The sequence below is a fragment of the Gouania willdenowi genome, chromosome 7 (assembly GCF_900634775.1).
Source record: "Gouania willdenowi chromosome 7, fGouWil2.1, whole genome shotgun sequence".
Classification (NCBI taxonomy): Eukaryota; Metazoa; Chordata; class Actinopteri; order Blenniiformes; family Gobiesocidae; genus Gouania; species Gouania willdenowi.
In genome coordinates, this window is record NC_041050.1 from 5,640,663 (window position 1) to 5,668,509 (window position 27,847).

Genomic DNA, 27,847 nt, shown 5'->3' on the forward strand with positions numbered 1-27,847 from the left:
CGTTCCTCAGACAAAGGTCTATATACGCCATGATGTAAGTTTGAGAAAAGTGAATTTGTAGAACACCGTGTGCACCGTAAAGCAGTACGTCTTGCCACCGGTCAAAGGCAGGAAAAGTTGTAAGTGCTGTTCTCTGGCCAGAGACAACAGGGAGAGATGAAAGACCCCCCAATCACCCCATAAACACTTGTATTACCTTCACAGGGACTACGAGAAGTATTTATTAAGGTGAAAAAGTTACTTAGTTCTGCTTTAAATTAGGACTTTGGAATTAAAACAATCCATTCATTCTAATCAATAAAATGATATTCTGTGATTAATTATCATTAACTGCACTTATTTTGATAAAAGAGTAAAGTAAAACATAAATTTCATTTTGAACGTTTACATACTTACTAACAGGCTTCCTTTTCCTATCACTGGAAGGACCCGTGCCTTTCATAGGTGTCTTTGTATTGCCTGTTTTTTTAAAACCGACAGTGAAACCGCATTATAAGTAAGTAAGTAAGTAGTTTATTTATAAAGCGCTTTTTGCAGATAAAATCACAAAGTGCTGTACAGAGTTACTTTCCTCCTATTTTCTGTGCTTATAGAAAAATCAAGAGTCAGTATTGTACAAACCATTCAGTGTAATCTTAGTCTGACATTTTATTGGGAAAAAGGTTGTGGTGCCCTGACAGATGTGCTTCCTGCTGTCTTGTGATAGTTCATCCTCACCAAAGGACAGACAAAAGTCATTTTTTTCAGACACACAGAAGCAACCTATCTATTGTTATATATTGCTGTGTGTTTGTGTGCCTTTAAGTGTTAATTATTTATAAAAGATAGCAGTGAGGTCAGCAGGGGACGGGAAAGAGGCCAAGGGTTGACATTTTGGGCTGGTGTTCGCTCAGCATGCCATCCCCACACACACCAACATCAATGCAGCGGCGCCTTACCTTTTAAGGCATGGCAACAGTACCATACTGTGAATATGATTAAATTCACATCAAAGTTCCTGAAAGGACATCCTATCGAGACTATTTTTTACATGTATAATGTCTTCATTTTTTTAAATACACTCAACCCAGAGTGGCGAGAAAAAACTGCGCCAACAAGCCATTTGAGAGATATTATACTCATTGAGTTTGTAGTGCATAGTATGGCTTTACACTACATACTCAATGAGTTTATACCAGACATGGGCAACTGGCATCTAATTTTGTGCGGCCCCCAAAACAAATACCCAAAAATTGTGTTTCAAGAAGTTGGAAGGAATATAAAGCCCAATATAATAAACAAAATAACTCCCAAAACACACAAATCGACAGAAAAATACACAAAAAATTGAAAAATACACAAAAAATTGAAAAATACACAAAATGACTCATAAAACGGCAACAAAGAAAGACACAACTGCTTGAACAAACAAAATGACCACAAAAACTCATTACAGAATAGCTCCAAAGACACAAACTGTCAACAAAATCAACAAAATGACAGGAAAATAAAGAAAAACATCAACAAAAATACAGAAAGGGACCTCACGAACACACAAATCGACAACAAAAATGCAGAAAATGACAGAAAGAGACTGCAGATAGATTGCAGAGACAGGGGGAGGAAGTGGAGCTGTTGAGGGCGGGACATTGAGACATTTCTCAGAAACTTGGGATATCAACTTTAACTTCTACTAGTACAAATTTTGGTTTACTAGTGTGTGAGTCCACTTTACTAGTGAAGTACATTTTCAAATCTATCAAATGGATTTTTATCTAAAGGAGAAATAATTATCTATCTTCTGCGTGTGTTACTTGAACTTCTTTTTTCCAACAACTGGCCAGGGGTTGCAGATGAAAGCCTTCTTGGGCTATCTGTGGCTTATTTACAGTTATTTCTAGGTGATGAAGGTGTCTCTGTTAATAAAAAAAAATAAACAAATGAGGAAACGAAATGACAGAGTAAATGTCAAAGGTCGGGGCATGATGAGACAATGAGAAAAAGTCATGTGAAAATTCAGACAAGAGGCAATGTGAACCTATTCCTGTGACAAAGATAATATTTAATAAATGTAAATAAATAAATGTATTTTTAGTCAACCAGATATTATTATATGTATTTAACTGCTGCCCCATGACAAGAATAAAACATTGCGTTAGAATCTAATGGAATAGAGTAAAATTGAACAGAATAGAATAGAATAAAACAGAATCCAAAGCCTGAGAGGGAATATTTAAAGAAAAGCACAAACAAGTGTGTGACAAGTTTGCACAACTGCTAATCAATAATCCTCATTGTAAACTGCAGATTCCCTTGTTGTTTTTACTTGGTATTTCTGCAAATTTTCAGTTTCTTTGGGTAATTTAAAAAACCAAAAGACAGATATGATGAAACCATGTGTAAGGAAAATTGTACTCCATCTTTACCCATGGCCCACCTTTCTGTAAGTGATGTAATTGTCTGAACAAAAGCCATACTTTGCTTTTGTTGTGTGCGTGTTTTTATTGTGTACAGATCTGTCAGCAGCAGCCCTTAAAGGGCCCAGAGTGCTGCATCTTATTCCTCAACAGGCAAAGTGTGATTAATCACTGTATGTTGGAATAATGAGTGTTTGTTTTAGTGACACAATTGCCTGCATGCTGCACTGACGTGAGCTGATAACCACAAACCTGTAGAGACACTTTGGAATCCTTTCGTTTTTCTTCCCGCTGATGATATTAATGAAAGCTACTGCCTTCAGTTTAAGCCTAAAAGGTTTTGTTAATCACTTGGAAATTGTAAGTAATTAAGCCTCATCCACTTGATTAATCTTTTTTTTTTTTTTAAATAACCATTCTTCTTATTTTTCTTCATTTTCGTTTCATTATGTTGTTCTTCAAAGAAAGAAAATCAAATACAGAAAAGCCACAAGTTGAGTGTAATTTAATCATTGATTCCTGTTTACATACTGTAAATCAGGGGTTCTCAATCTTTGGGTCGGGACCCCATTTGGGGTCGCAAGACACTTAGAGGTCGCCAGAGGCCTTCAAGAAACTAACAATTTGAGCCCCTTTTGCTTATTTTTTATTCTTTTTCTGCAACTACTCCAAACTTGCCATATTTTAACATCTTTTCATCACTTTTTCTTGACATATTTTTGTTCCTTTTAATGCATTTTTGCTACATTACTCCAATTTCTGCCACTTCTTCAACATTCAGTTTACAACATTCAGCCAGTTTAAACTAACTGTTCCAATGATGACGCTTTTTTACCACTTTTTCTGTCCGTTTATGGCCACTCTAATTTGCAACTTTTAACCAATTTCTGTGGATTTTAATACTTCATTTCACTACCTTTTCCACCATTTTTTGGTCACTTTTAACCCATTTTTCTGATTAAACCAAGGAGTTACATCTTTCAGCTGACTATATACTAAGGCCCAAAGATTGAAAAACTGCAAGGCTGGCTGTATGATGGGGAAAGGCTGCTAAACCATCAACTTTATGCTGATGATCTGGTCATCGTGTCACCCTCGTCTGCAGGCCTGCAGCAACTGCTCAAAGTGGGCTCTGAATATGGTGTGCAAAATGACATCAAGTGTAACGCTCAAAAGAGTGTAGCGATGATAGTGAGGACTGGAGACCAGTGTAAGGCAGTATTTCCTTTGTTCTGCTTGTCAAGAGGGGAACTGGCTGTGGTGGAAAAAGTGAAATACCTTGGTCACGTGATCAGGAGTGACTTCTCTGATGATGATGACATCCATAGCTTGGTACTTTGGAAGCACTGGAGAAACTGCTATAATAGTGACATACTCTTTTTTGTGTCTAACTCTTTTACATTTTTTCTTCATGGACTTTTTGCATCTCAAATAAAGAATGATTGATTGATTGATTGATTGAATACTAAACTTCCTGGATAATACACCTTTTTGCGTGATGTCAGCACTTGACCTAGCAACGCGCGCCACCATTTTAAGAGGGGTAAACACCTATGCTTTTGCTTGACAACCACCAGTGACCTCTGACAACACAGGTGGAGATCTTGCAGTTTTGGCAGATTTTTACCGTAAAAGTCCTGCGTAGAATCGGCTGTCAGACCCACGCCTGGCTGAAGGAAAAGATACAATTTTACAGAATAACTCCAGAAAAAGGCCAGAAACGGACAATATGAATCCAAGCACTGAAGCGAAAGAACGAGAACAGAACTTCATGGAGCCCAAAATCAAAGTGGTCGTATGTTTGCAGTAGACATTTTGTTAATAGTAGACAAGGGCGGACTGGTGTACGGGGACATCGGGGATTTCCCCGGTAAGCTGAGCCGCCGTCGGGCAGCTGGGAAACTTCAGTATTTTACCGCTTTTTTCCCATCATCGTCCCATAATAGCATTTTCCCATAAATATCCTGTATTTTAATGTAATAATACTTAAAAGATAAATAAATAAAAACATTCCTCTGCCTTACTAAACTGAATGCTGTCACTAGCCTTGCGAGAACTGCCACCTGAAATGGCCTGAGTGGCAGTTCTCGCGATATTAGTGCAGAGAGCAGCAACAAACCAGGAAACAACTCGGAAGAAAGGCGAAAAAAATAAAGAAGTCATGTAAACCAACCAGATGTAACTTTTCTTCATATCGGTGCTTGGCCTTTGGATCTAATCTACTGAAATATTTGTAAGACATTGAGTAAAACCTTTGTGTTGTCCGCAGTAAATAGTGTAAATAGCGGTTGTTTACCCCTCTTAAAATGGCGGCGGGCATTGCAAGGTCAAGTGTCCCGGATGATGATGTCACCGCGAAAAGATGTATAATGGATATTATTCAAATAAATAAATAAACGTGGGGGTACAGTGGAGGTCCCCAGTCTCTGGCAGTCCCAGGCTGAGATGGTTGAGAACCACTGTTGTAAATGAAAAGGATTTTTTCCTCTATTGTTTGTTAATCTATGATTGTAAAGAGGCTTGTGTGCTTCAGCCGAGCACCTCCTCTCATGTCAGCTTTTTACATAAATAAGAGCTTTTGCCTCTCTATCACTACCCTCTCCTTCCCTTTCTCTCATGCTCACCCACACAGTGCCTGTCAGAGACACATGAGGATGGGAGGAGGCGAAGGAGGAGGAGGAGGAGGAGGAGGAGGAAGGGGGTGGGTGAAGCATGACACGTGAAAAAGGGAAAGCTTTGCTCTTAGCGCTGCATCCGCATCTCCATTTTTCTTTCGAGAACGTTTCATCTCATTGAAGTCGGAGCTTTTGTGTGTTCATACTGAGAGTCTCTCCTCATCTCTTTGTTCTCAAAATTGTCCAATTTGTTGTGAAGATCTCTCCTCCAGCAAAGCGATGTTGATTAATCTCAGCTAATTTATGTGTACATGAGACTCTGCTAATTGGATTCAGCTGAAGAAGAGGCCGTTTACGTGAGAACCCAGTTCAGCTTCAGTGATGATTAATGAGCTGAAAGACATGGTGTGACTTTCACATACAGTAATTGGTTTAAACACTGGTACTGGAACTTGAAAGAGAAAATGACAACTCGGATTTTCAGCTTCAAAAACACACATACGATTGTGCAACAGGTGTTTCTTTACGTGCACCATTGTGGTAAATCGATAGTCGTACATTTCTGTGGATACGAGCGAATGGATGTTCTTCAAAACGCTGAACACCAATTGGTTACCATGGAAACTTGCTGATTTTTTTTTCCAGATGACTTACAGTTGGATGATTGCTACCTTGCCGAGATGCATGATGAATGAGTTTCCTTCTTTTGTGTTAACAACAACTGCACCCGAGTCCAATTTTAGCAACACATGCCAGATCTTGGATGTTGTGTGTGACTGAAGCTGGGTTTTCCTTTTATTGAAAAAGGAAAAAGGTTAAGTGAAGATTACTTAAAGCCAAATACATAACTTTAAGCCAGTTTTTCTCAGACTTTTTGGGTGTTCCCCACTTTGACCAAAGGTAAACTTTCAAGTCCCACCTGCTTCCATTGCCCCCCAAAAAATTCTGATGAATAACACAATTCTAAATGTAATGAACTAACAGGGAACAAGTATGATTATTCATTATTCATTTTCTCAAACTTCACGACGGAAACAACATGAAACCAGTAAAAACAAAACATGAAATACATATAAATATACAAATAGATTTAACACAAATTGCTGTATCCTTCAGTTTGAGAAGTCCTGACCCTCCTTACTTTCAGTGGCCAACTCTCAACATAAAGTGTTTTGCTGTAATCATGACTATAAAGTCTACGTTAATGTTAAAAATCACTTTCTAAAACTTTTATTTAACTTTCTGATTTATAATAGAGACTCAAACACTGGCATCAGTGAATATAAATCTTTAAAAACTCCCAGTCAGCCCCAGCCTCCGGCAAATTATAAATGAAGGCCTCTAAGCTCTTTGCTATGATGTATTGAAAACAGTTAACCTTTGTATAAACCTTATAATATCGAGATGTTAAATACTTTGATACACTTCAATATGACCAACTGACCATTGTGTTTTTATGTTGCTTTAAAGTGACCTTCAATCTGAATGAAAAGATGATAAAAAACTTATAATAATGTTTGCACTTGTATCAAAAATGTATAAATGTGTTGCTATTTTTGTCAAGAAGATCAAGTATTTTTAACTGTATTTTGTATGAACAAGTACAGAACAAATTGACGTACCCAAGCTCCTTGTTAAAATGTAAGCTCTTTTCTTGTGATTATACATGATGCTACAATAACAGAAGCATGTGGAAAATGCTGCAGAAGGGGAATGCAGTGCAGCAATAGATAGCTTTGTTACACTAGTTTTAAGTCTTTTTTGGGCCTCGATCGGACCATGTCATGCAGGGGAAAAAAAGGTTAGAGGACCAGGGAGTGGAGTGATGATGGAGGTCTATGAGCAGGTGGCCAAATGTTGCTCTCAAAGGCTATCCGTACGGTTGCATTACCAATATACCAACATTCTATCCTTACGCAGTGCCCCTATTTGGCCAGTGTACGTCACGTGATAGGTCAGTCATTGGCCAGTTTAGGTTGCGTGACTAAGACTAAACCGAACCCTAAAAATTGTTGCAATATATGGTTATAACTTAACCCTAACCCTAAGACGCTACGTACGTGCACTTTGGTAACCGTACCAATAGCACCGGGAGTTGTCCGTACGGCAACAGTACAAATAGACACTTTCAAAAAAATAATACCTTGTGGCTACAAATTAGCTATAACATTTTGATGCGGCCACAAAATAAATATAATTACTGGACAGCTGGGTTTAGAAAATAGAGCGCACCTTCTCTAAGATCTAAGGTAAAAGGGCTAAAGCCACACGATGGACAGGGATGTTGTGATTTGATTTTGTTTCAGGCTAGAAATGAGCTACGAAGACATTCTGAAAAGTACTGCATTGCAAAGATCCATAATTATCAAAAGAAGCATGTGTATAATGTAGAAAATTGAGAACTAGGTTGCCTTGCCGGCGAAGGTACGACTTTCAAGCACAGGTCATAGCAAATTGGTGACTACAATTTAAATTCTCTTTTCATGTGGGGCTCCGTACAAAAAGAACACTTTAGAATTTCTCTCCCATGGACAAGTACCAGTGGTTGGGGACCAGGGCGAAGACTTGAAAGATCCGTTTTTATCCATTGTAGTGCTAGGTTTTTTGTGTTAGGAAAAACTGCTTCAGTTTATTTCAGGTCCAATATTTAAGCAACATGGTTCATCAGCTCTCCAAATGCTGCAATAGTCTGAGATCATCTCAAGGTTGGGAATTCCTCCACCACAGATTTGCCATCTGCCATAATGACCCCCTCCAACAGCTGGAAATGACCCTGTAGCTTCACTATTGATGAAGAAATAATGAGAGATTGACAGAGCTATAAATGAACCTGTGCCTTGTGACCTTTGAGAGAATGAAGAGCATGAAGGCATCTCACACACACCACTCGGACTACGTGGCCCTGCAGCCACAGCACTATTACAGGGCGACAATGAAAGAACCACTCTGTGGAAACAATCACTACCAATGGGAACAGAGTCAAAGGGTAGCAAACATCATGATTAGATACATCTCTGGACCTTCAACTTATCATGGTTTAGGGTTAGGTCTATCTTTAGTTACAAAGATAGACCTTATGCTATTGAAGATTCCATTAAATTTTGTAGGGGATCCGGATCAATATACTGATTCGAGATCAGTTTCAAAAATCAAAAAATCCCTATCTCTTATCATTGGAAAACATATTAAAATGCATTTGGAATTGACTGATCTTTATCAAATTTGACTCAGTTATGCCGGGTTGGTTCCTCAAATAGTTTAATCAGGAACAGATCGGCCTTTAAAGCAAGGATGGATCAATATTCATGTTAGCATTTAGAATAATGACCAATCAGAGCATTAACATTAATATTTTTTTGTCTTTGTGGTTTCATTGTTATGTCTGTTTTTAGTGATTTTGTGTGTTTCTGGAGTTATTTTGTGTGTTTTTGGAGTCATTCTTTGTGCTTTTGATATTTTTTGTGTTCTTGATGTAATTTTTTGTACTTTTATGTAATTTTCTGAGGTTTTTTTTTGGTGTCGTGCATTTTGGGCTCACTTTCTGTATTGTTGTTGTTGTTTTCTGTAATGTCCTCTCATTTATGTCACGGTTTGGTGGTGTGGACCCAAATGCAGAAACAGATGGAGGTAGCAGGCAGGGAGAACATTGGTAATAATTGCCCATGATTTATTCTCAAAGTACCACCAAAGCCCAAAATTAAACCAGGGAACAAAACACTGCAGGGCATGAGGAGGGTAACACTGACAATAAACAATGATTCAGCAATCACACTGTGTCCAAGCACTCAGCTAAATAGTGAAGGAGGCCTGATTGGGAATGGGCCACACCTGGGTGGAAACATGAGGCAGCTAATCAGTCACAACCCAAACACACTGACATCACTGGGAGGTTTAGACATGAGCAGGAATACCAGGAACACAAAGACAAGAGTTAACACAGGAGATCATCCTCAAAAACAGAATAAACAAAGACTCACAAGGGCTACACACAAACAGTTTGTGTTTTTTTGGAGCTATTCTGTAATGTGTTGTTGTTTAAGTTGGTTGTTGTGTCTGTCTTTGTTGTCATGTTATGTTTTATTTAGTCATTTTGTGTATTTTTTTAATTTTTTGTGTACTTTGTGTATTATGTTGTATGTTGTTCATATTCCTTCCAACTTCTTGAATTACAACTTTTGGGGATTTGCTTCGGCGGCAGCAAAAAATTTGACTGAGGGCAACATGGGGCCCCTGGGCCGCCAGTTGCCCATGTCTGCTTGAAAGTGTGAACGATCACAGCGCCATGATCAGAATCATTGATCCAGCTAACTGCCAATATCTGACGAAGAAGGTATTCATCCCTTAGCTGAGGTTTGTTCCTTTAGTGCTTGTTTCATTATTATTTTAACGGTATATTTTTAATCCAACCACATTTTAACCTTTTAAACAAACCATTTTAAAAGCATTGGTCATTACTTAACATAAGAACATATGGCATTTAAAGGCCTGTAATATAACAGACACACACATCCTCACTTTCAACCACTTAGAGACTTTAATTACCCTATTACGTGTTTAGACAGTGGGCGGCAACCCACGCATTAGCGAGTACAGTGTGCACCTCCTGGTCACACAGACCTGGGTCAGAGGAGCACATTCTAACTTCACTCATCCAGCTGACAGCATCATCTCTGACCTTTCTCCCCTCGAGCAGCAAACCCTTCAAATCATGTAGAGAAATTGGTAAATCAATGATATCCATCATTCCTTGTGTGACAAAAGTCAATTATTTGACAATCATCTGACCTATGAAGAAGCACTGGTGTGTGTGTGTGTGTGTGCGTGTGTGTGTGTGAGTGACTTCTGTTATTTGGGGTTTAAATTCAAATATTGAATGTTTTGGAGAAAACCACAATTGAGATTGCAGGGTTTGGACCTACAGAGGAGGACAGAGGCGATGACCAATCACACCCTTGGGTGATTCCACTGATTACTTCTTTGTATGTTGCTGAAAGGGAATCGATTGTTTGCATGACTTTTTCAGTCTATATCACACACACACAGGAGTATCTACTGTATATTTTCTGCTGTCCATTGCAGGTTATGGTTATTTTAGGTAGAAAGCTGGGATTTCTGAGGGCCCTTCTTGTTTTCTCCTGGATTCTTGGTGTGGTTTAGTGTTGCTAGGTAGATAGATAGTGTCACGGCAAATTTGCGGTTGACCTCATTTGGAGACATGATTTATTGCTCTGGTTGAATGATGGAGTCCAGGCGAGGCATTGATGATTTTATAAAAAAGGTTTATTATAAAACTAAATAAAAAAGAGTACAAAGATGGACAAAATTAGTGACCGCCCCGGGCGGACATCCGATGACAGAGTGGCACAGTTCTAACTCATCACGTATATTCCCCTTCAGTCCCCCTCCCTCCTCCCCCAGGAGATAAAGAGGACAGGGTGGAGCTGAAAGAAGAGGGTGAAAAGAGACAGTTTCTTCTTTAGGTCAAAACAACTAGTTCTCTGGTATCTCCTGATTGTCGTGAGTGTTGGAGGTGTGTGCGTGTATGGTGTCTGTGTGTATGAATGGATGTGTATTGGGTGTGTATGTGTGACTATGTGAGTGTGTGTCGGCATGTGACTGTGTGATGCCCCCGTGTCTGAGGGATAAGATGTGTTTTGGGAAGCTGACCTCGAGAAGAGAGCAGAAAACATGAGACAGCAGAAATGAAAAGTCTCAACTTAAAGCCTTAAAAAGAATAAGGTCTATGAGTAGATATGTTAATAAACATAACTAACAATTTTGCCCTGACAATAGATAGATAGATAGATAGATATTTCATAAAAGTAAGCAAAAAGAGACTGCAGAATACTGGCTTTTGTTTAAATACAAAAGGTTTATTCTCAAAAAAAAATACAGCATTCTTCTTCAATCAGGCTGAGCATAGCCTCCAAAAAATGTTGGTCACCAACTGATGATTTTCCAATGTTATCCATCTGGAACCTAATTCTAATTCTGTTCCTGCTCCAATTCTAATTCTGCTCTGCTTTATTTGTTTTACTGACCACTCCTAATTCCTGGGGCGGAGCAGTGATTTTAAAAGTAAGGGTGTTCTAAGGGTATTCCCCAGAAAACCTTAAAAAGGGAAATTTTGTAACCCCCTATTTACCTTTTTTCAACTTTCTTTGTCCTATTTTTACCCCTTTTGTGAAAAATGTTTTTTTTTTAGATTTCTTTTGTCAGTGAACATCTTTTCTTCCTCATTTTTGTAAATTTTTGCAAGTTCTTTTATCCATTTTGTCAATTCGTTAACCATTTTTTTTGCCACTAAATAACACTTGTTTACTTTTTTCCCTACATTTTTCCTCTTTTTGTTGCACATTTTTGCCGTTTTCTACTCATGTTTGCCACATTTTGCTCATTTAAGCTACCTTTTGCCATTACATACCACATGGTTCCTCTTTATTAGTACATTTTTTTTGCAACTCTTGACTGCTTTAGGTTCATTTTAGTCACTTTTCACTCTTTTCTTGCCACATTTCTGCCACTTTTGGACCATTTTTTGCCACCTGTTACTTATTTTTTTTGTCTCTTTACTCATTGCTGTTAAGTCTTTGTTTACCTCCATCAGATGGCTGGCTGTGATTGGCTTGATCACCATGCAATCAATCTAACTGGACCAATATATTTTCAACAATGAATCCCTCTGTAAAAAGTGCGGGTGTTGCATTCCCCACATCCTCTATGGGTGAGACGCACCTGTTTAAGTCATAAAATAGCTTCCTCTATAGGGCTCTGTTTCCATAAAACATAGTCTTTATTTCTACTCTTTAAGAAGCTTTTTTGTCCAAAATATTTACAAGACAACTGTTTTTGTCATAAGTGTTTTTTCAATGTGTTTTGATGAGAAATTTGTTCTGCTCACAGCATTTTTACAGCAAGAAACTTCATGTACTGTAACCTTTGTCAGCAAACAAGACATTATGACCTAATTCAATCAAAAAAGGTTTATGAAAAAGTAAATAAGAGGACTGTTTCAATTAAATTTCTCACTGTGAGCACAATAATCCAATCCTCACAAACCAGTGGACCAAAAAACAACAACGCAGTAATATAGAAAACAGGGCCCTCATCAAACATTTATTTTATAGCTGCATTCAGGATATTAATGTTTGTCTCTGAAAAACAGAAGTGGCAAAAATACTAATCTGCAGTATTCAAGTAAGTATAGATACTTGAATAAAAAAAATTACTCCCTTACTTGGGTAAAAGTAAAAAGTAGATTCTACAAAATGTACTTAAGAAACAAGGAAAAGCAAAACAAATGATTCTTAAATAATAAGACAGGGAACTCATTCAGTGCCAACCGTTTTGAGCATTTTGACTGATTTTAAAGGCCTACAGAATATTTTGTACGATGGACTATCTGAAATCTGACACCAGATTCTGAAAGATTGAAGCCTCTACTTTCATCAGAAAAAAAGATTTTTGTTTCTGGCTGTTGCGTTCTCCCGTAATCAAACCATGTCAGTGACTTAAAGCTTTTTCTTTTTTTGCTTTAGTGACAACTCTAACATCTGAACATTGTTTCTTTATATAAAACAAAAAAACAACCACTGAGACGGGGCTTTTGATGGCAACATATATTTATTTTGCTATCTGGGTCAGAGTTTAATGGATTTCTTACTGTATTTTGGCGTTCCTCCAGTTTCTCCCCCGTCATTTGCACACACGCAACTTCCTCATCCTCGCGGACATGCCGAGTGTCACTACTTGCCCCGTTGTTTTTTTATCGTTTTATCTCACCATTGCCACACTATGCAATAGTCCAATAAGTTCCACACATGATCTGGTCAGCAGTGAGCCGCTGTGCGCTAGTGGGAACATCGACATCATCTCTAGTAGCACCATTCTCTGTCTCGTAAACTCCTTTCCTCTCCATCTGAGCTCTGCATCCAAAGCTGCGCTGCTACCACCTACATGTCACCTATTATTTTGACCTCACCCCGTAATCACACAGACGTAACTTCCTCTTCCTCCCGACACACAGCGATGACCCATTTGGCCCGGTTAGTTGATGGTTTTATCTCACGATCGCAACATCATCAATAATGTACCCAGGTCCATACATGTTCTGTTAGTATGTGGTGCTGTGAGCTGCTGGATACTTCACAACATCACTTCATAGCGCCATAATATCACTCGTTCCTGCTTCTTCCTCCTTAGCTAATGGTAGCATCAGTGGCTAATCTCACATCTAAAGGTGCACTGCTGCCACCTTCAGGGCACCAGTTGGTTACTACATCACCCTACATCTTAGATATTGATGAGGGACCTCCGCGAGGGTGTTTTCTAGTAATCTCTATGAAAAAACGCAAATGACGAGTTTTTCTCGTCAATGGCACTGAGTGAGTTAAGTAGCTTTGAGTTTAACATTTTTTAAAACTTGAAAATGTTAACAATAAAACTAAGGGACCTGCCTAACAGAAAAAAGTTCAAACTACTGACATTTTTCATTTAGCCTCAAGAGAATCATGTTTTCCAGGTTTATGGAATGGAGACGTGACCTTTTGGGTCTGAAAATGAGTCGTGCTGCTTGTCAAGCAATCTTTTTACATTGTGACTTCATCTTCAAAGGTCTTAAAAGTAACAAGTTCATTTTTATAATGCAAGGAGTAGAAAGTACAGATATTTGTTTAAAAAAGTGAGGAGTAAGCTCACAACACAAAACAAAACAAAACGCCCTGAGAGCTCACAACACAACACAGAATGACACAGAATGCAACACAAAATGAAAGTACATTCAAATACAAACCCCACAACACAACACAAAAGAAGTCCGGTAAAAATCTACGAAGAAGAGTGACGTTAACGTTTGTACATGAAAAAATCTACGAAGAAGATTGACGTTAAAGCTGATATCCAGAGTTTCTGAGAGGACGCCTCGATGTCCCGCCCTCAACAGTTCCACTTCCTCCCCCTGCCTCTGCAATCTACCAGAAGCCACGCCTCAACTTTTCTGCACGCAGGCAAAATCGTATTTGCCTGTTTGCTATTTTTATGAATTTCAAAAGAATCATACATAAACATAGATTTCTAAGAAACTCCGGATATCAGCTTTAAAGTTGGTACATAACAAGTCCATGAACAAAAGTGACGATAACAGAGGTACATAAAAAAAGTTCTACGAAGAAGAGTGACGTTAACGTTGGTGCCCGATCCTTTCACTGGCTCAATCATTTAAGTTACTCTTCTGTTTTCGTGTTGTGTTGTCAGCTTCCGTGTTGTGTTGTGGGGTTTGTATGTGTGCGCTTCGTTTTGTGTTGCGGCGTTCATCAATCTGTGTTGTTTTGTGTTGAAGAGTTTGTATTTGTGTGCGCTTTCGTTTTGTGTTGCGTTGTGATGTTCGACATTCTGTGTTGTATTGCGTGTTTTTATGGCCATCGTAAAAATTCACAAAAAAATATATACTCAAGTAAAGTACAGACACCAAAACAAAAACTTAAGTACAGTAACCAAGTATTAGTACTTTGTTACTTGCCACCTCTGCCGAAAAATGAATAACCCAGAAGAAGGAAAAGAAGTTTCCTCCAGGAAACACACAACTTCACACCTCGCTTCTCTTCTCCCTCCTTGTGTTACTGGGGAATAACAAGAGGTTTCCATGACTAACCGTCGGCCTGGCGAGTGTGTATTACGTCAAAAGTCACACACTCATCGGCAGCCTTCTGTAGCAGCTGAATGTGCATCCAGTTAATAAAAGTTTGCGTGTAAGGACAACATGTTTGTTGGATCTGTTGGACAATGTGTCTTTGTTGAGACGGAGCCCAGCAGAGACTTGGAGACAAGCTTCAGAAGATAAGTGTGATATCATTAATCAAAAGCAGAGGAGGAAACCGTGACGGCGTCGACTCCTCCATCAAAAGAAGAGTGTGGAACGACATTAAATCCACATGATCACCCACAGTTATTCTTGTCCTGCGTTTACAATGACGCTCCTGTTACAGTCATTAGGTGTCTTAAATGTTGGGATTTATTTATTCAGAAACGAACAGACGCCACAATATCATTAGAAAGACTTTAATTAGGTCAACACTACTTGGTCGAGATTTTTTAACAGCCAATTTTCACATGCAGCCTCTTTGATGTATCACAGCAGGCTGAGCACAAGACGAATTAGGCCATTTTGTGGTCAGTACGACGTCTAATTTCTTGGGGTTCCCCTGGCTTGATATGAGTCAATGTGAAAAAGGTTTTTTCCAGAATAGAAAGCTTAAATACAGCTTTTTTTTTTTTCAAACCTTACACAATAAACAAGCGGCCCAGGTTTGCAGTTATAGGAAGAAAAAAATTCTATAGAAGCTCTGAGCCAGGGTTGGGGTCAATTATTATTGTAATCGCGTAATTGATCATTTATTAAATTATGACCTCATTATAATTGTAATCATAACTGAACACATGTTACAGCTTACACATAGGCCGCACAGGGGTGGACTGGCCATCTGGCATACTGGGCATTGTCCCGGTGGGCCGGTCGTGGTCCACTATATTTTTTGTTTTTTTGACGAGCGAGTGGAGGCAGACATGGTAACATGTAGCCAAAAATGGTGCAACAGTGGCAAAAAACATGGCAAGAGCAGTGTAAAGTGTCATGTTTATGACAATGGACCAAAAGCAGTCACAAGTGGCCAAAAATGGGCAAATAAGAGGAACAAGGTAATATGTAATGGCAAAAGGTAGCTTGAATGTGTAAAATGTGACAAACAATAGTAAAAAAGTGAAAACATGTAAACAAAAAAAGGCAAAATATAGGGAAAAAGGGAACAATTGTTATTAATTGGGCAAAAGTTAGCTTAGTGGGATGAAAGTGGCCAAAAAAAATTAAAGAAAGGTCAAAAATGTATAAAGAGTCAAAAAAAATTTACAAAAAAGGACAAAAATAAGGAAAAATGGATATTTTTGGCAAAAGGTAGCTAAAGTTTGAAAAAGTGTCAGAACTTTTTGAAAAGGGGCAAAAATGGGACAAAGGAAGTTGCAAAATGACCATAGAGTTATCAGTTACTAAAATATGTTTCATGTTTGTCAGTTCTCATATAGTTCTCATATAATTTTACCTTTTTGAAGGCTCAGACGACCACAAAACCAAAATATAAATAACATTATTTTCATGGATAAGAAAGCCTAACAAGGTAACCAAGAGATTAAAAAAAAATAATTACACTATATATAATATTGTAATTGCATTGTAATATAGTGTATTTTACAGCTGATTTAAGACATGGTCAAAACTGACCCGTATCATAAGAGAGCTAACGAACGCTATATGTAAAATATGTAATTGATTCCAACCTGCTCTGAGCTCAGTTTACAAACCAAACTTAATTCTTGTCTAAAAGTGACTAATTCTTTCAAATCATTGGCAGGAGCCTTGTATTAGTTAGAACCATTCTTCCTGTGAACACTTGGTTTCACAGTTTTTGAAGGTTACATGAGTAGGCTAAACTCAAACAACCCTATTTCTGTAAACTCCAAACAGGAGCCAAGTAAACAAAGAAACAACAACACCAGAGACGCTCTGGTCCGTCAGAGTTTAGTCACTGTGAAGACTGAAGGTACGAGCACTGGGCCTTTCCGAGCACAGTAATTGATCACTTCCTGATCATGAATCTTGTGAAACATAATCTAATATTCTGTCGGCATTAAACCCACGTTTTACACAACCACACAAGCTGTTTTAGTCATTTCATCCGCTCTTTAAAATGAAATAACTTAGGTTACTCAAGCAAGACGAAAAGAATTTAAGGAGAGTAAATGAAACTCTTCTTCTTCTTCTTCTTCTTCTTCTTCTTCTTCTTCTTCTCTTCTTCTTCTCTTCTTCTTCTTCTTCTTCTTTCTTCTTCTTCTTCTTCTTCTTCTTCTTCTTCTTCTTCTTCTTCTTCTTCTTCTTCTTCTTCTTCTTCTTCTTCTTCTTCTTCTTCTTCATGCAGTGTTATTTAAAACACTACATCTGCATGTTGAGGGGAAATGGCTCTATATGTGTCATCTCTATACATCGCTCTAATATAACATTGAGAGCCTCCAAAACAAAGCCCCCAAAGATAAACACATAAACAACTCTTATGGAAATAACCCCAAGGATACATAAAATGGCAAAAAAAAAAAAAAAAAAAAAAATTACACAAAATGACAGAGAAATACGAGAACAAACACAAATAATGATAAAAAAAAAAAAAATACACAAAATGACGAGAAAAAATTCCCCAAAACACAGAAAAATACACAAAAATTACAATCTACAAAACAACTAAAAACTCACAAAAAAGGCAAAAACCCTCTGTTTTTTTCCTAATAATTGAATGCTCTGATTGGTCGTTTTTAGGACCCAGAATCTCTTGTTAACCTGCATGTTCTTCTTCTTCTTCTGTTTGCTGAAAGGACCAGTCCCCTGCCAGTTTGCCTCAGCTGCAAAAACAGGCCAATCATCCTAAAGGTAGCGCTACAGCAAGCCTCTGAAGTTCAACATTTTGACCAATCATTGCAGCAAAAGTAATAAATAAATAAATAAATAAATAAATAAATAAATAAATAAATAAATAAATACAAGAAACACATTTTCATACAACAAAATAATCTTGAGTGAAAATAGGTTTAATACTTTATCTGTGTGTGGTGTCTGTGTCTGTGGGTGTCTGTGGTGGAGGGTGTTAATGAATTTTGATAGTTTTGAGGATAAAATACTGTGTTGGTTCTGTTTTTGTGACATTAATTAGTTCAAATAATTAAGACGTAATTTCAGAATAACGTGCTCGCCAACATAAATTCCAAGATTACTGCCATGATTTGAAGATGGCCACCAGCGCATTCAAACACAGCTTAATGTAATAATGCTAATCTTTTTCCATTCTTTTTTAACTTTTTCTTTGCCAACAAATGTAGTTCCTTTGCCAGAATTGCAAAGAGAGTGATATTTCACCATAAAACAACACAATTAAAGCAGCACTAAGTAATTTTTCACCCTAATAAATACTTCCCGTAGTCCCTGTGAAGATAATACAAGTGTTTATGGGTTGATTGGGGGGTCTTTCATTTCTCCCTGTTGTCTCTGGCCAGAAAACCACACTTTGCAACTTTCCCTGCCTCCGATACGGTGGCAAAACCTACTGCTTTACGGCAGCCCAATACAAACGAATGCTAGATTATGCACACAATTTTTCTCAAACTTATATCATGGCAATGCCAACAAAAAAAAAAAGGCAGAGAAGACTTTTGTTCAAGGAACGGAACAACTCCATGCAGCTCCATCAGGCAGCACACACACAAATATCCATCAATCCATTTTCAGATCCGTTTTGTCAGCACACAAACACATCACACACATTTCCACACTCCCTTCCGTATTACTCCCACATCATTCATTTATTTTACTTATCTCTCTTCGTCATACTGTTCACATGGTCACATGGGACTATATGTGTGAAAGCACCCGAAGTGTCACTGTTGTATTAGGATTTTTCAGTGATCTGTTGCTACCGTCTTGGGAGAGCAAAGATGCTCATGTTGCTGTGGGATGAGGCAGGTGGCGGGGGTGCGGAGTGACATAACCAAAAGAGACCTTTAGGGGGAGCTCTTAGCACAAGTTACTTAGTTCTCCTTTAAGGGGAGAAGAGGAGGGGGCAGGAGGGGTAAAGTCAAGAGACTCTAGTAACAGACACTGCTGTGAAACACATGACATTGGTTTGTAAGTCATGGAGGAAACTGGCCGCCATGTCGGATACCTGGAAGGCTGAACCTCCTCTCAAATTTACTCAGTTATTAACTCAGTATTTTTTTGTACAGATGCATCAAAGTAACATTTTATATTGAAATACATTGTTTTCATCTTGAGCATTGAATGACAGCTATTTTGGAAAATGGCCACCATTTGATTCCTGAAAAGATGCAACGGTTATCCAAAGTAAATTCTTAGAATTTTCAGTAAAGAATTATAACATTTACTACAAGTACTTGGCTTTTCATACAAAACTATAATGGTGTTATTTCATTTTTAAATGTTATATGGTGGCCATCTTGTAAAAAAAAAAAAAAAAAAAAAAAAAAAAGGCCACCATGTTGAATTCCTGTAAAGCTGGAAATAATCTCAGACTTTAATTCAGGAAGGTTCTGAATTTAATACTAACTGCTCTGTGGCCGCTGGTACGGGATTTCAAGTGATGTATGGCTGCCATCTTGGAAAATGGCTTCCAGCGCTTTTTTTCTGAAAATGCACACTTGCATCAACATTTCTGCAAAATGCCATGCTTGTTTCATCAAATGAACAATTGTTTGTCTTATCTGCTCCACTATTTCATGGATCAGCACATAGAGAAACACGATACCAAAGGTAAAAACATGACCTTTGCTTTTTGTACAAGCCACCCTGACTTCAGGATTGTATTTATGCTGTGAACACGAATTTCAAACTCAATGTGAATGTCAATTTTATAAGAAATTATAAAGTTTCTTGCAATTGCATTTTATTACAACACTTCATTCGGGGTTACAGTTAGGGTGATAACTAACCCGAACCCTAGCACAAAAAGGAAAAGAAGAAAAACGTGCCCTGCACCGTGGAGCATTTGAGGAAATTGTGTTGCCATGCCCGAAAAATTAATCAAAGTCCATTTAATTACATTTAAAGTTGTTTCTACCTTGCACCAGCCATGGCGCAATAAAAATGAACAGCCTAAGGCCAGGCTGGAAGCTCAAGGTTACCTACGTGCAAATTATTTCTCAGAAAAAACAGCAGCGCCCATCTTAGAGTGATAAATAGTTCTCAGCTCTGTGTGGATGGAGGCTTATACTTTCTGGCAGTGTCGACTGAAATGCCTGCTGTTTCATGGACACTGCCTCAGCATCTTATCTATTTTTGTTTTAGCTGCAAGTCAAAGCCAGATTACTAGTTTGAGAGAAGTCATTTTCAAGCATAAATGTTTTACGACTATTAAACTGTTTACTACTGTACGTTTGTGTGCACGGCAATGATCTTGACACCTGAACGCCCAACAAGTAAATCTTTAATTTACTTCAGTTCTGCACTGCTGTGTGCAAAAAAATAGGAAAAAAAAAAAACACAGAAGCATTTTAATGGTATTCAAAACAATCCCAACAATGTTGTTTATCAGTGTCTACAATTTCCATGCATCAAGTGGTTCTAATATCCTTTCACTCACTAGATGTAAACATGACTCCATCTTGCACTCATTCCTGGCTCACTAAGTATTCAAGTTGGCTGCAAAATTTGTCAGATTTCATTTTCATGCTTTGGTAGTGAAGGTGATAGCAGCTCCTGTTAATTATTCATGTGTCAGTAATGTGTGCAGCTGTTCCCCTCAGACAGAGGCAGGAAAGGAGAAGATGAAATTGATCTCTAATCCATAGTAAAGAGAGGAGCAGAAATGTAAATTAAACTCTCTAGACATAATGGTGTTTTGGGACTGCTTTGTGTTTAGGATTATTTGCATCTGCACCAATGTAAATGCATTGTGCTGATCTGAAACTGATTTTTAACACATGGGCGATGAGTTCAAAGACTCACAGTTTAAACTGATAGCATTGGCCAGATGATAAGATTGAAATGGATTTTGACAGTCGGTTAAAGCCCAGGAAATGAACTGTAGGCTACTGCTTGATGTGAATAATTTTACATATTTTAGCATTTCAACACGTGTGAATATTTCATGTCCATCTATCTTCAGGGTCGCAGGTTGATTAAGCAGATTTTACAGGAGAGGGCACACAGGACAGATCATCACAAATTATGACAGATAACACACACACATTCTGTAGGATACACATTCATTTGGAGAAATGAATGAACTACGCAATGAAAAATAAGTTCAACAAAAGAAAAATAAATTGAAATATCTAAAAACCTCATATAATAAATCACTATATAGGCTAGAGGTGGGCAATTTTTTTCAGAGTGGGGGCAACCAAACTGATTTTATCTGATCCAAGGGCCACATGATCAACTTTCATTTCAGAATTTAGAAAAATGACAGATCTGAGCATTAATACAGGAAAAAACAAAGAGTTTAGTCAGTTTTTGGAATTAATGTGATTGGTACATTTTCTTCTCATTTTTTAAGGTTTTTTTGTGGTCGTTTTGTGTATTTTTTTTAAATAATTTTGTATATTTTTATCTAATTTTAGATATTTTTGTTGTCGTTTTGTGCATTTTTATTGTCTAGTGCAGGGGTGTCTAACTCATTTTAATTCAAGGGCCACATATTATCCAGTTTGACCTCAATTTGTTTTGGGTTTTTTTGTTTTGTTTTAATTTATTTATTTCATTCAAGACATTAAACATGTCTTTCTCCTTCACATTGAAAATAGAAAAAAAAATATGAATGAAAAGAAGCAGAGGGAAGTAAAAACATCAGCCCCCTCCTTAAAAAAAAAAAGAATAATTGAAATTAATAACATTTAAAAAAAAAAAAAAAGTCAAGTTGCTTCTGTCTCATATCTCTTCTTCACTGTAATCATTTTTTTAAGTGCCATATTTACAGTTTTTACACAAAGAACCATCGTTTTCATGTTTGCTCAAATCAAATATCTAACATCTCATATTATTTATATTCAAACCTAATTTTCATTCTTATTTAAGATTGCAGATTGTATGTGTTTCTTAAATTTTAGGAGAATTCCTGACTCTTTATTTCTTTCTGAAGTGCATTCTATAAACAAATTCCTGTCACTGTGACAATTCGCTCCATTGTTTTTGAGTTAAAGCTGTTTTTTTATGATTGTTCAAATGTCTGTTCCTTTTAAATAACAGTGACTTTCTATTTTTTCAAACCTTTCTTGGATGTTCTTGAGCAATGTTTTTTTTTATTAGCTTCATACAAAATCTGAAGAATATTATAATCAACAATATTATTAAATTTTAGTCACTTACATTTGATAAAGAGTGGGTTTAATGGATCTCTGTCTATTGTTATATATCGTTTTCAAAGCCTTTTTTGTAGTATGAACAGTGACTGTATGTAAGTTTTATAGGTCGACCCCCAAATTTCCACACAGTCAGTTAAATATGGTGCAATCATTGTGTTATATGGAGTGAGTAGAGAAGATTGATTTAGATAGAATTTGACTTTATGTAATATTGCAATGGATTTTGCCATTTTCCCCTTATATAATTTATATGTGACTTCCATTTGAGTCCTCATCAGATGACTCCTAAGAATTTCATTTTTTGAATGTCCATCCCCTTTATTTGTATTGATACATCATGTTTCATTTGTCATTGAATATTATGTTTTACTTTGTTAACATTGAGATCAAACCAATGTTTAATTATTTTGAGTTCTTCATTTAATACTTCCATTGTCTCCTGTATATCTTTCCCTGAGTAAAATAAGGTTGTGTCATCTGCAAATAAAATACTCTGTAATCTTTCTGATGCTTTTATAAAGTCATTAATGTATAATTTGAACAGTAATGGCCCAAGTATGGGGCCTTGGGGTACTCCCCGATTTACGTTACACTGGTCTGATTTTGTAAATACAAATATTATAATCTCACCGTGTTTTATCTACAACTTATATGGTAATTTTCAAAAAGTCCTGTTTTTGCTGTAATTTCTACTTTGAACAAAATCTTCCTGTGGGTCAGACTAGATGATCTGGCGGGCCGAAGTTGCCCCACGGGCCTTGAGTTTGACATATGTTATCAAGTGTTTTGCTTTTTTTTTTGGCAATTTTGTAGGTGAGTTTATGCATATACTTCAATTGCCCATGTGTGCTATAGGCTTTTCCCAGTGCTCTTTGTTACAATCAATAATACCAGACAACGACACCACCATTAGCTATAACATATTGACCAATAAACAGTAAAATATTACTTGGATCTCATTGATACTACAAAAAACTACATTTATTTGGCTTTTAGAGTATTTATTTATTAACTTAACTTGTGTTCTAGAAACAACTAAGCATGACTAATCAGTACCATGATGACTATTAGCCTTTTAACATCATAAAGCAGGGGTGGCAAACTCATTTTAGTTCAGGGGCCAAATATGGACCAGCTTATTCTCAAGTGGGCCTCAGATTTCACGTGGTAAAACCACTTAATTTCAACATAAAGCATCTTAGTTTGCACCTTCCCATTTAATTGATGTATAAAGTATGTAAGGAACCTACATTATTCAAGCAATAAGTTACACATTTTTCTTTAAATTTCCTTGATTTTGTGCCAATTTTTTAATCTAATCTGTGTGAATTTTGTGGAATAATTTGAAGGAAATCGCAAGAATCAGACAAAAATTAAAACGAAAAATATTATAAGCATTTTTTTTTTGTGGAATTTCTTTGAATTTGTGTCATCGGAGGGGGTAAGATATCTACAAATGAATGATTTGGTAATTTACACAATGGTTCATATTTTCTCTGTCATTTTTACATTCACCTGCGGGCCACATTGGATGCTCTAAAGAGTTTGACACGGGTCATAAATGAAAGTCTAAGTCAAAGCTTGTACTCAGCAAGTACAACAGCTTGGTTTTTTGTTCTTTTTCTTTTCTTTTCTTTTTTTTTACAACCCAAATCCTCTTCTGTAAATTTTCATGGTTGAGTGATGTGGGCTTTTATTGCCTTTGTACCTTCTTATCTTTTTATTCACTGATTGTTATCATTCGCTACTCTAAAGAATGCTAAAATCCCCTCCTTCACTTCACTCTTCCTATCTTGTCTGTTTTCCTTGACAGGGAAGCCTGTATCATCTAAGTGGTGTGTAGTGAAGAGCATGTTGTGACAACCATGTCTCTGGAGATGGAGAAGACCATCACCAAGCTGATGTACGACTTCCAGAGGAACTCCACCTCTGACGACGACTCTGGCTGCGCTCTGGAGGAATACGTCTGGGTTCCTCCAGGCCTCAGCCCTGAGCAGGTAAACAATGTTTGACCAAGTCACACATATTCATTTTACATATCTCCTCCCCAAACACTAGGTGCTTCATTAGTAAATCCCTCTTTTTCGGCGCAGACGAACCCTATCTAATCGAAGCAGAGCGGTCAGAAGAATTGGATTATATGACTGACAAGGGCACACTGTCACAGAGGAGTAAACAACAAAATGGATTATGATTGTTTTTAATCCCCTTTGCGGTGATTTGTTGTCTTTGGGATGGGAGGAAGATATGGGCAGAGTGACAAAGGCATCAAATCAGACACTCTGTTGTCAGGCGTTTCGTGTAAGAAATTGTCATTTATCAAGACATTCATGAGTTGTCAGCATTAAATCAGACACAGTGGGAACCAAAATAATCCTCAGACAGTAAAAACCATAAAACAAAGTAAAACTCTGAATGATCACCTTCTATGAAGAACAAATTTAAAGAAGTGCCTATTTAAATAATTAAAAAATACTGTTGTAATTGTTGTTTAAAGGATTGAATTGTACAATGAGCGCAAATATATTTAATCTTAGTGGATACAAAAGCATTAATAGAGCACAACCCTTCACCAAGTGCCAAAAATCCTCTTAGCCAGATATTGTCAGTTATCGGGATCATTGATTCTGATCATAGAACCATGATCAATCACACTTTAAATACTTTATTTCCATACCCATTAATAAGCATACAGTAGGTCTAAATGTATGGGCACCCCCATTTTTTTCCAAATGCAAGTAATTGAAGAACTTCATAATTTCATAAAGATTACAAACCGAGATATGCATTTTTAAAATTTTCACCAATGATGAGAAAAAGGGCATTTTATTTTTCAAACCGATCCAGTATGAGTATATTAATCCGAATCCCCTCCGAAATGAAATGGAATCTTCCATGGCGTATGGTCTGTCTTTGGTACTTTGTGACATAGTCCAAAAAAAAACAGCAGGGAAAATGTGACCTTCTTGGCATCGTAACATGTTTTTTATTTAGAAGTTTACCTGTTCAATACAACTTTACAATAATGCTGCGTTCACACCGAATGTGTCTTCTGCGGCACAGGAACGCATCAGTCGCACAAAACGTTCCGCATGTGTCGCAGGATCAAAAAATGTCCCCATTTGCTTCATATGCGCGTCTAAAGCGAAGCACCGCCCACCAGCGACACATCCAACGCTTTAGTTTTACTGCCTGCTGAAGCGAGGAGCTGCGCTGCTTTTTCTCCTCTCATAAACATAAACCACATGCAAAAAAAGACGGTGTGATTAGCGGCTAATGCTATCCAAGCTCAGTGTAGACTTTCAAAGATGAAAACTACAAAGAGAACTTTTACCCTGCTACTACCCACCTCCTCGCTGATTCTCCTCCACACCAAATCCTTCCTAGTCCGGTCCCGGTTATAAAGGCTGTGTCATACAGCTCCAGGTGGTCACACACACAGCTTCTAATCCATGGTTGAATGGGTGAACAGACCGGTGTCCGTGTTGACGACCTGACGCCATCGTCAACAAAGACTTCTGATTGGCTTTCGTCATGCTAAACAGTCGCAGGAGTTCAATTTAGTTTAAGGAGTTTAATTTTCAACTCTTGCGAATATGCGTAAAATCGGGAGTGCGCTCGCAAGGCCAATGGTCTTGACGTGCGGATTGGACCGCACCACCGCACAGGAAAGATTTTGCATCTGGGATGCATCTATCTATTGACTTTGTATGTAATCTGGACGTACGGACATTTCGTGACGCATCCAGTGTGAACGCAGCATAAGTCTATTTATCCTGGGCAGAATGGGAGGAGAACAGATGATAATGTTAACAACTCGATTTGGAGCAGTTTCTACCAACACTCACACATTTTTTCTTACTTAAAGAGAAAATAAACCCCAAAAACCTACTACTGATAACAGATGTATTTGGGTATGAAGCACTGTTGTTGATTGATTCATGTCCAACACTTGACATTCATTTTCATCAAAGTATTTCAATTTACCATATATTGCTGTAAATATGTAAGAGTGACTGCCCTCTATGGGGTTGAAACCCAGCTTTTAAATTGAATTTTGCTATTGGCTGAGACAGTGGTTTGTGACTCTTTGGTGGTTTTCTTATGTCACTAACCACGGCTATTGGCCCCGCCCTCTTTATACAAACTGTCCCTTGTGGACCTACAATCTGTGATGAGTAGGTTGGATTGAACAGAATTGTGAATAGAGAGATAGAGCGAGTATTGAGTAGCTAGCTAGCATAGATTGTTTTTTGGTGATTCAATAGCATTAACTGGGCGCGTTCCAGAAGCCCCGCCCACAATCAAGGCATGTTTTAAATTTCCGGTATTTTAAACGCAGCGGGGAGACACGTGATTTAAACTATGATTCTAAGTGCTTTTGCATGCTGGTTTCATGGACTCATTTAACATCTAAACATCTTTTCATCGCATGCTTGACCAAATCAAAACAATCGCAGAGAAATGTCCTCATCACCTCAGCTATAAGATGAAACACACGACAATATCAACACTTTGTCTTTATTTAGTAAGAATAGAACGCCTATGCAACAGACCTCCTGGGGCTCTGTAAACAGATGACAGGATGGGCTGATAACAGTCATTTTCTCTAGTCAGCCATCTTGACAGGAGCTGCACTGCTCGCGCTCTCTCTCTCTCTCTCTCTCTCTCCTCCTCTCCTCTCCTCTCCTCTCTCTCTCTCTCTCTCTCTCTCTCTGTGTGTTTTAAAAATACTTTCTTTTTATGCAATGCCACTCAAAAGGCTCAATTTGTGAAGAAAATTGTCTTTTGTAAAGGTTTTTTTTGGGTTTTTTGAGGTCTAAATCCCTGCATTAGACAGCTTCTACTATGTGCTTTGTTTTGTCAGATAGACTCTTTGATTTCGAATTCTCCAGCTACTGCTTAACAGAATATTCATCCCATGTAGTGCTCACCCTCTTACTTGTCAGTAGATGGCACTTAGATATAAATGTCAAATGCAGACGCTAATCCAATATCAATGAGGACTTTTATTTGAAATATAAAACCTTCTTTGGCTAATATAGAAAATATTTTCCACTTATTGTGCTACATATTTCTTTAAAAAAAAGACACATTTCAAAAAGGCTGAAAATTTTTGTAATCATGAGAATCTTGGAGAGACAACATATCTCACCTCAGAGGACCTCGACTTTCCAAACTGCTATGAGGATCATTGTCATCCTTCATGCTGCACAGCAAAACAAGCAGGTAACAAGCGAGCAGTCCTTGCCAATGTTTCCCAACCCTGACTGTAGGAGAAGCAGAAAAAATACTCACAAAATAGAACACATTTCTATCTTGCATTGAACTCTTGGACCGTTGTTGTCAAGGGCGGCAGAGATGAAAAATAGACGAGGCTGAAGATTGTTCTCCATCGTGTGTGTTTACTTCTTTCCCAGCAATCCATGTTTCTCACTCCTCTGAAAACGTACAATTTCAAAAAAAACAGGTAGAGCTCAAAGTATATGGAGAATGACGGCTGCATAATTTTCTAATTGCAGTGTGCATAAGAGTAGGTGAGGTGTGCTTGGAGCAATGTGAATATTAACTGTTGAATGTTTAAAGAGCCAAATGTTGTTGAAGGCTTTGTCTGCAGCTGCTGCTCACAGCGCTTTGTGCCGCATGTTTTCAATCCCAGACACCGACATCCAAGGGCAGTAATGACAGACAGCAGAACAAAAAAACAAATTGCATTTGCAAGAAAACCTTGAAGAATTCACTTCAAAGGAAACCAACGTGATGGGTTTTTACTCTTGTTTTATTTAAAACAAGGCAGCTCATGGAAGTTACTCAAATCTCACCTGAACTAAAAACCTGAGGAAAAACAATAGTGATGCTGAGTGACTGCACAGAGATGTTGGCTTTAACACTGGTTTCCATGTGCAGAAATAGCGTGTTCGTCATGGC

General features: G+C 37.7%; 1 protein-coding gene across 1 annotated transcript in view; it reads left to right on the forward strand.

Moving 5' to 3' along the window:
• Window positions 1-27,847, forward strand: part of LOC114467423 (prickle-like protein 2) — a 59,122-nt gene that overhangs the window by 21,516 nt on the left and 9,759 nt on the right. The window contains exon 2 of the mRNA XM_028453720.1: window positions 23,733-23,916. Coding sequence (XP_028309521.1) covers window positions 23,785-23,916 — 132 coding nt within the window. The 5' untranslated portion in view covers window positions 23,733-23,784. The remainder of the gene's footprint in view (window positions 1-23,732; window positions 23,917-27,847) is intronic.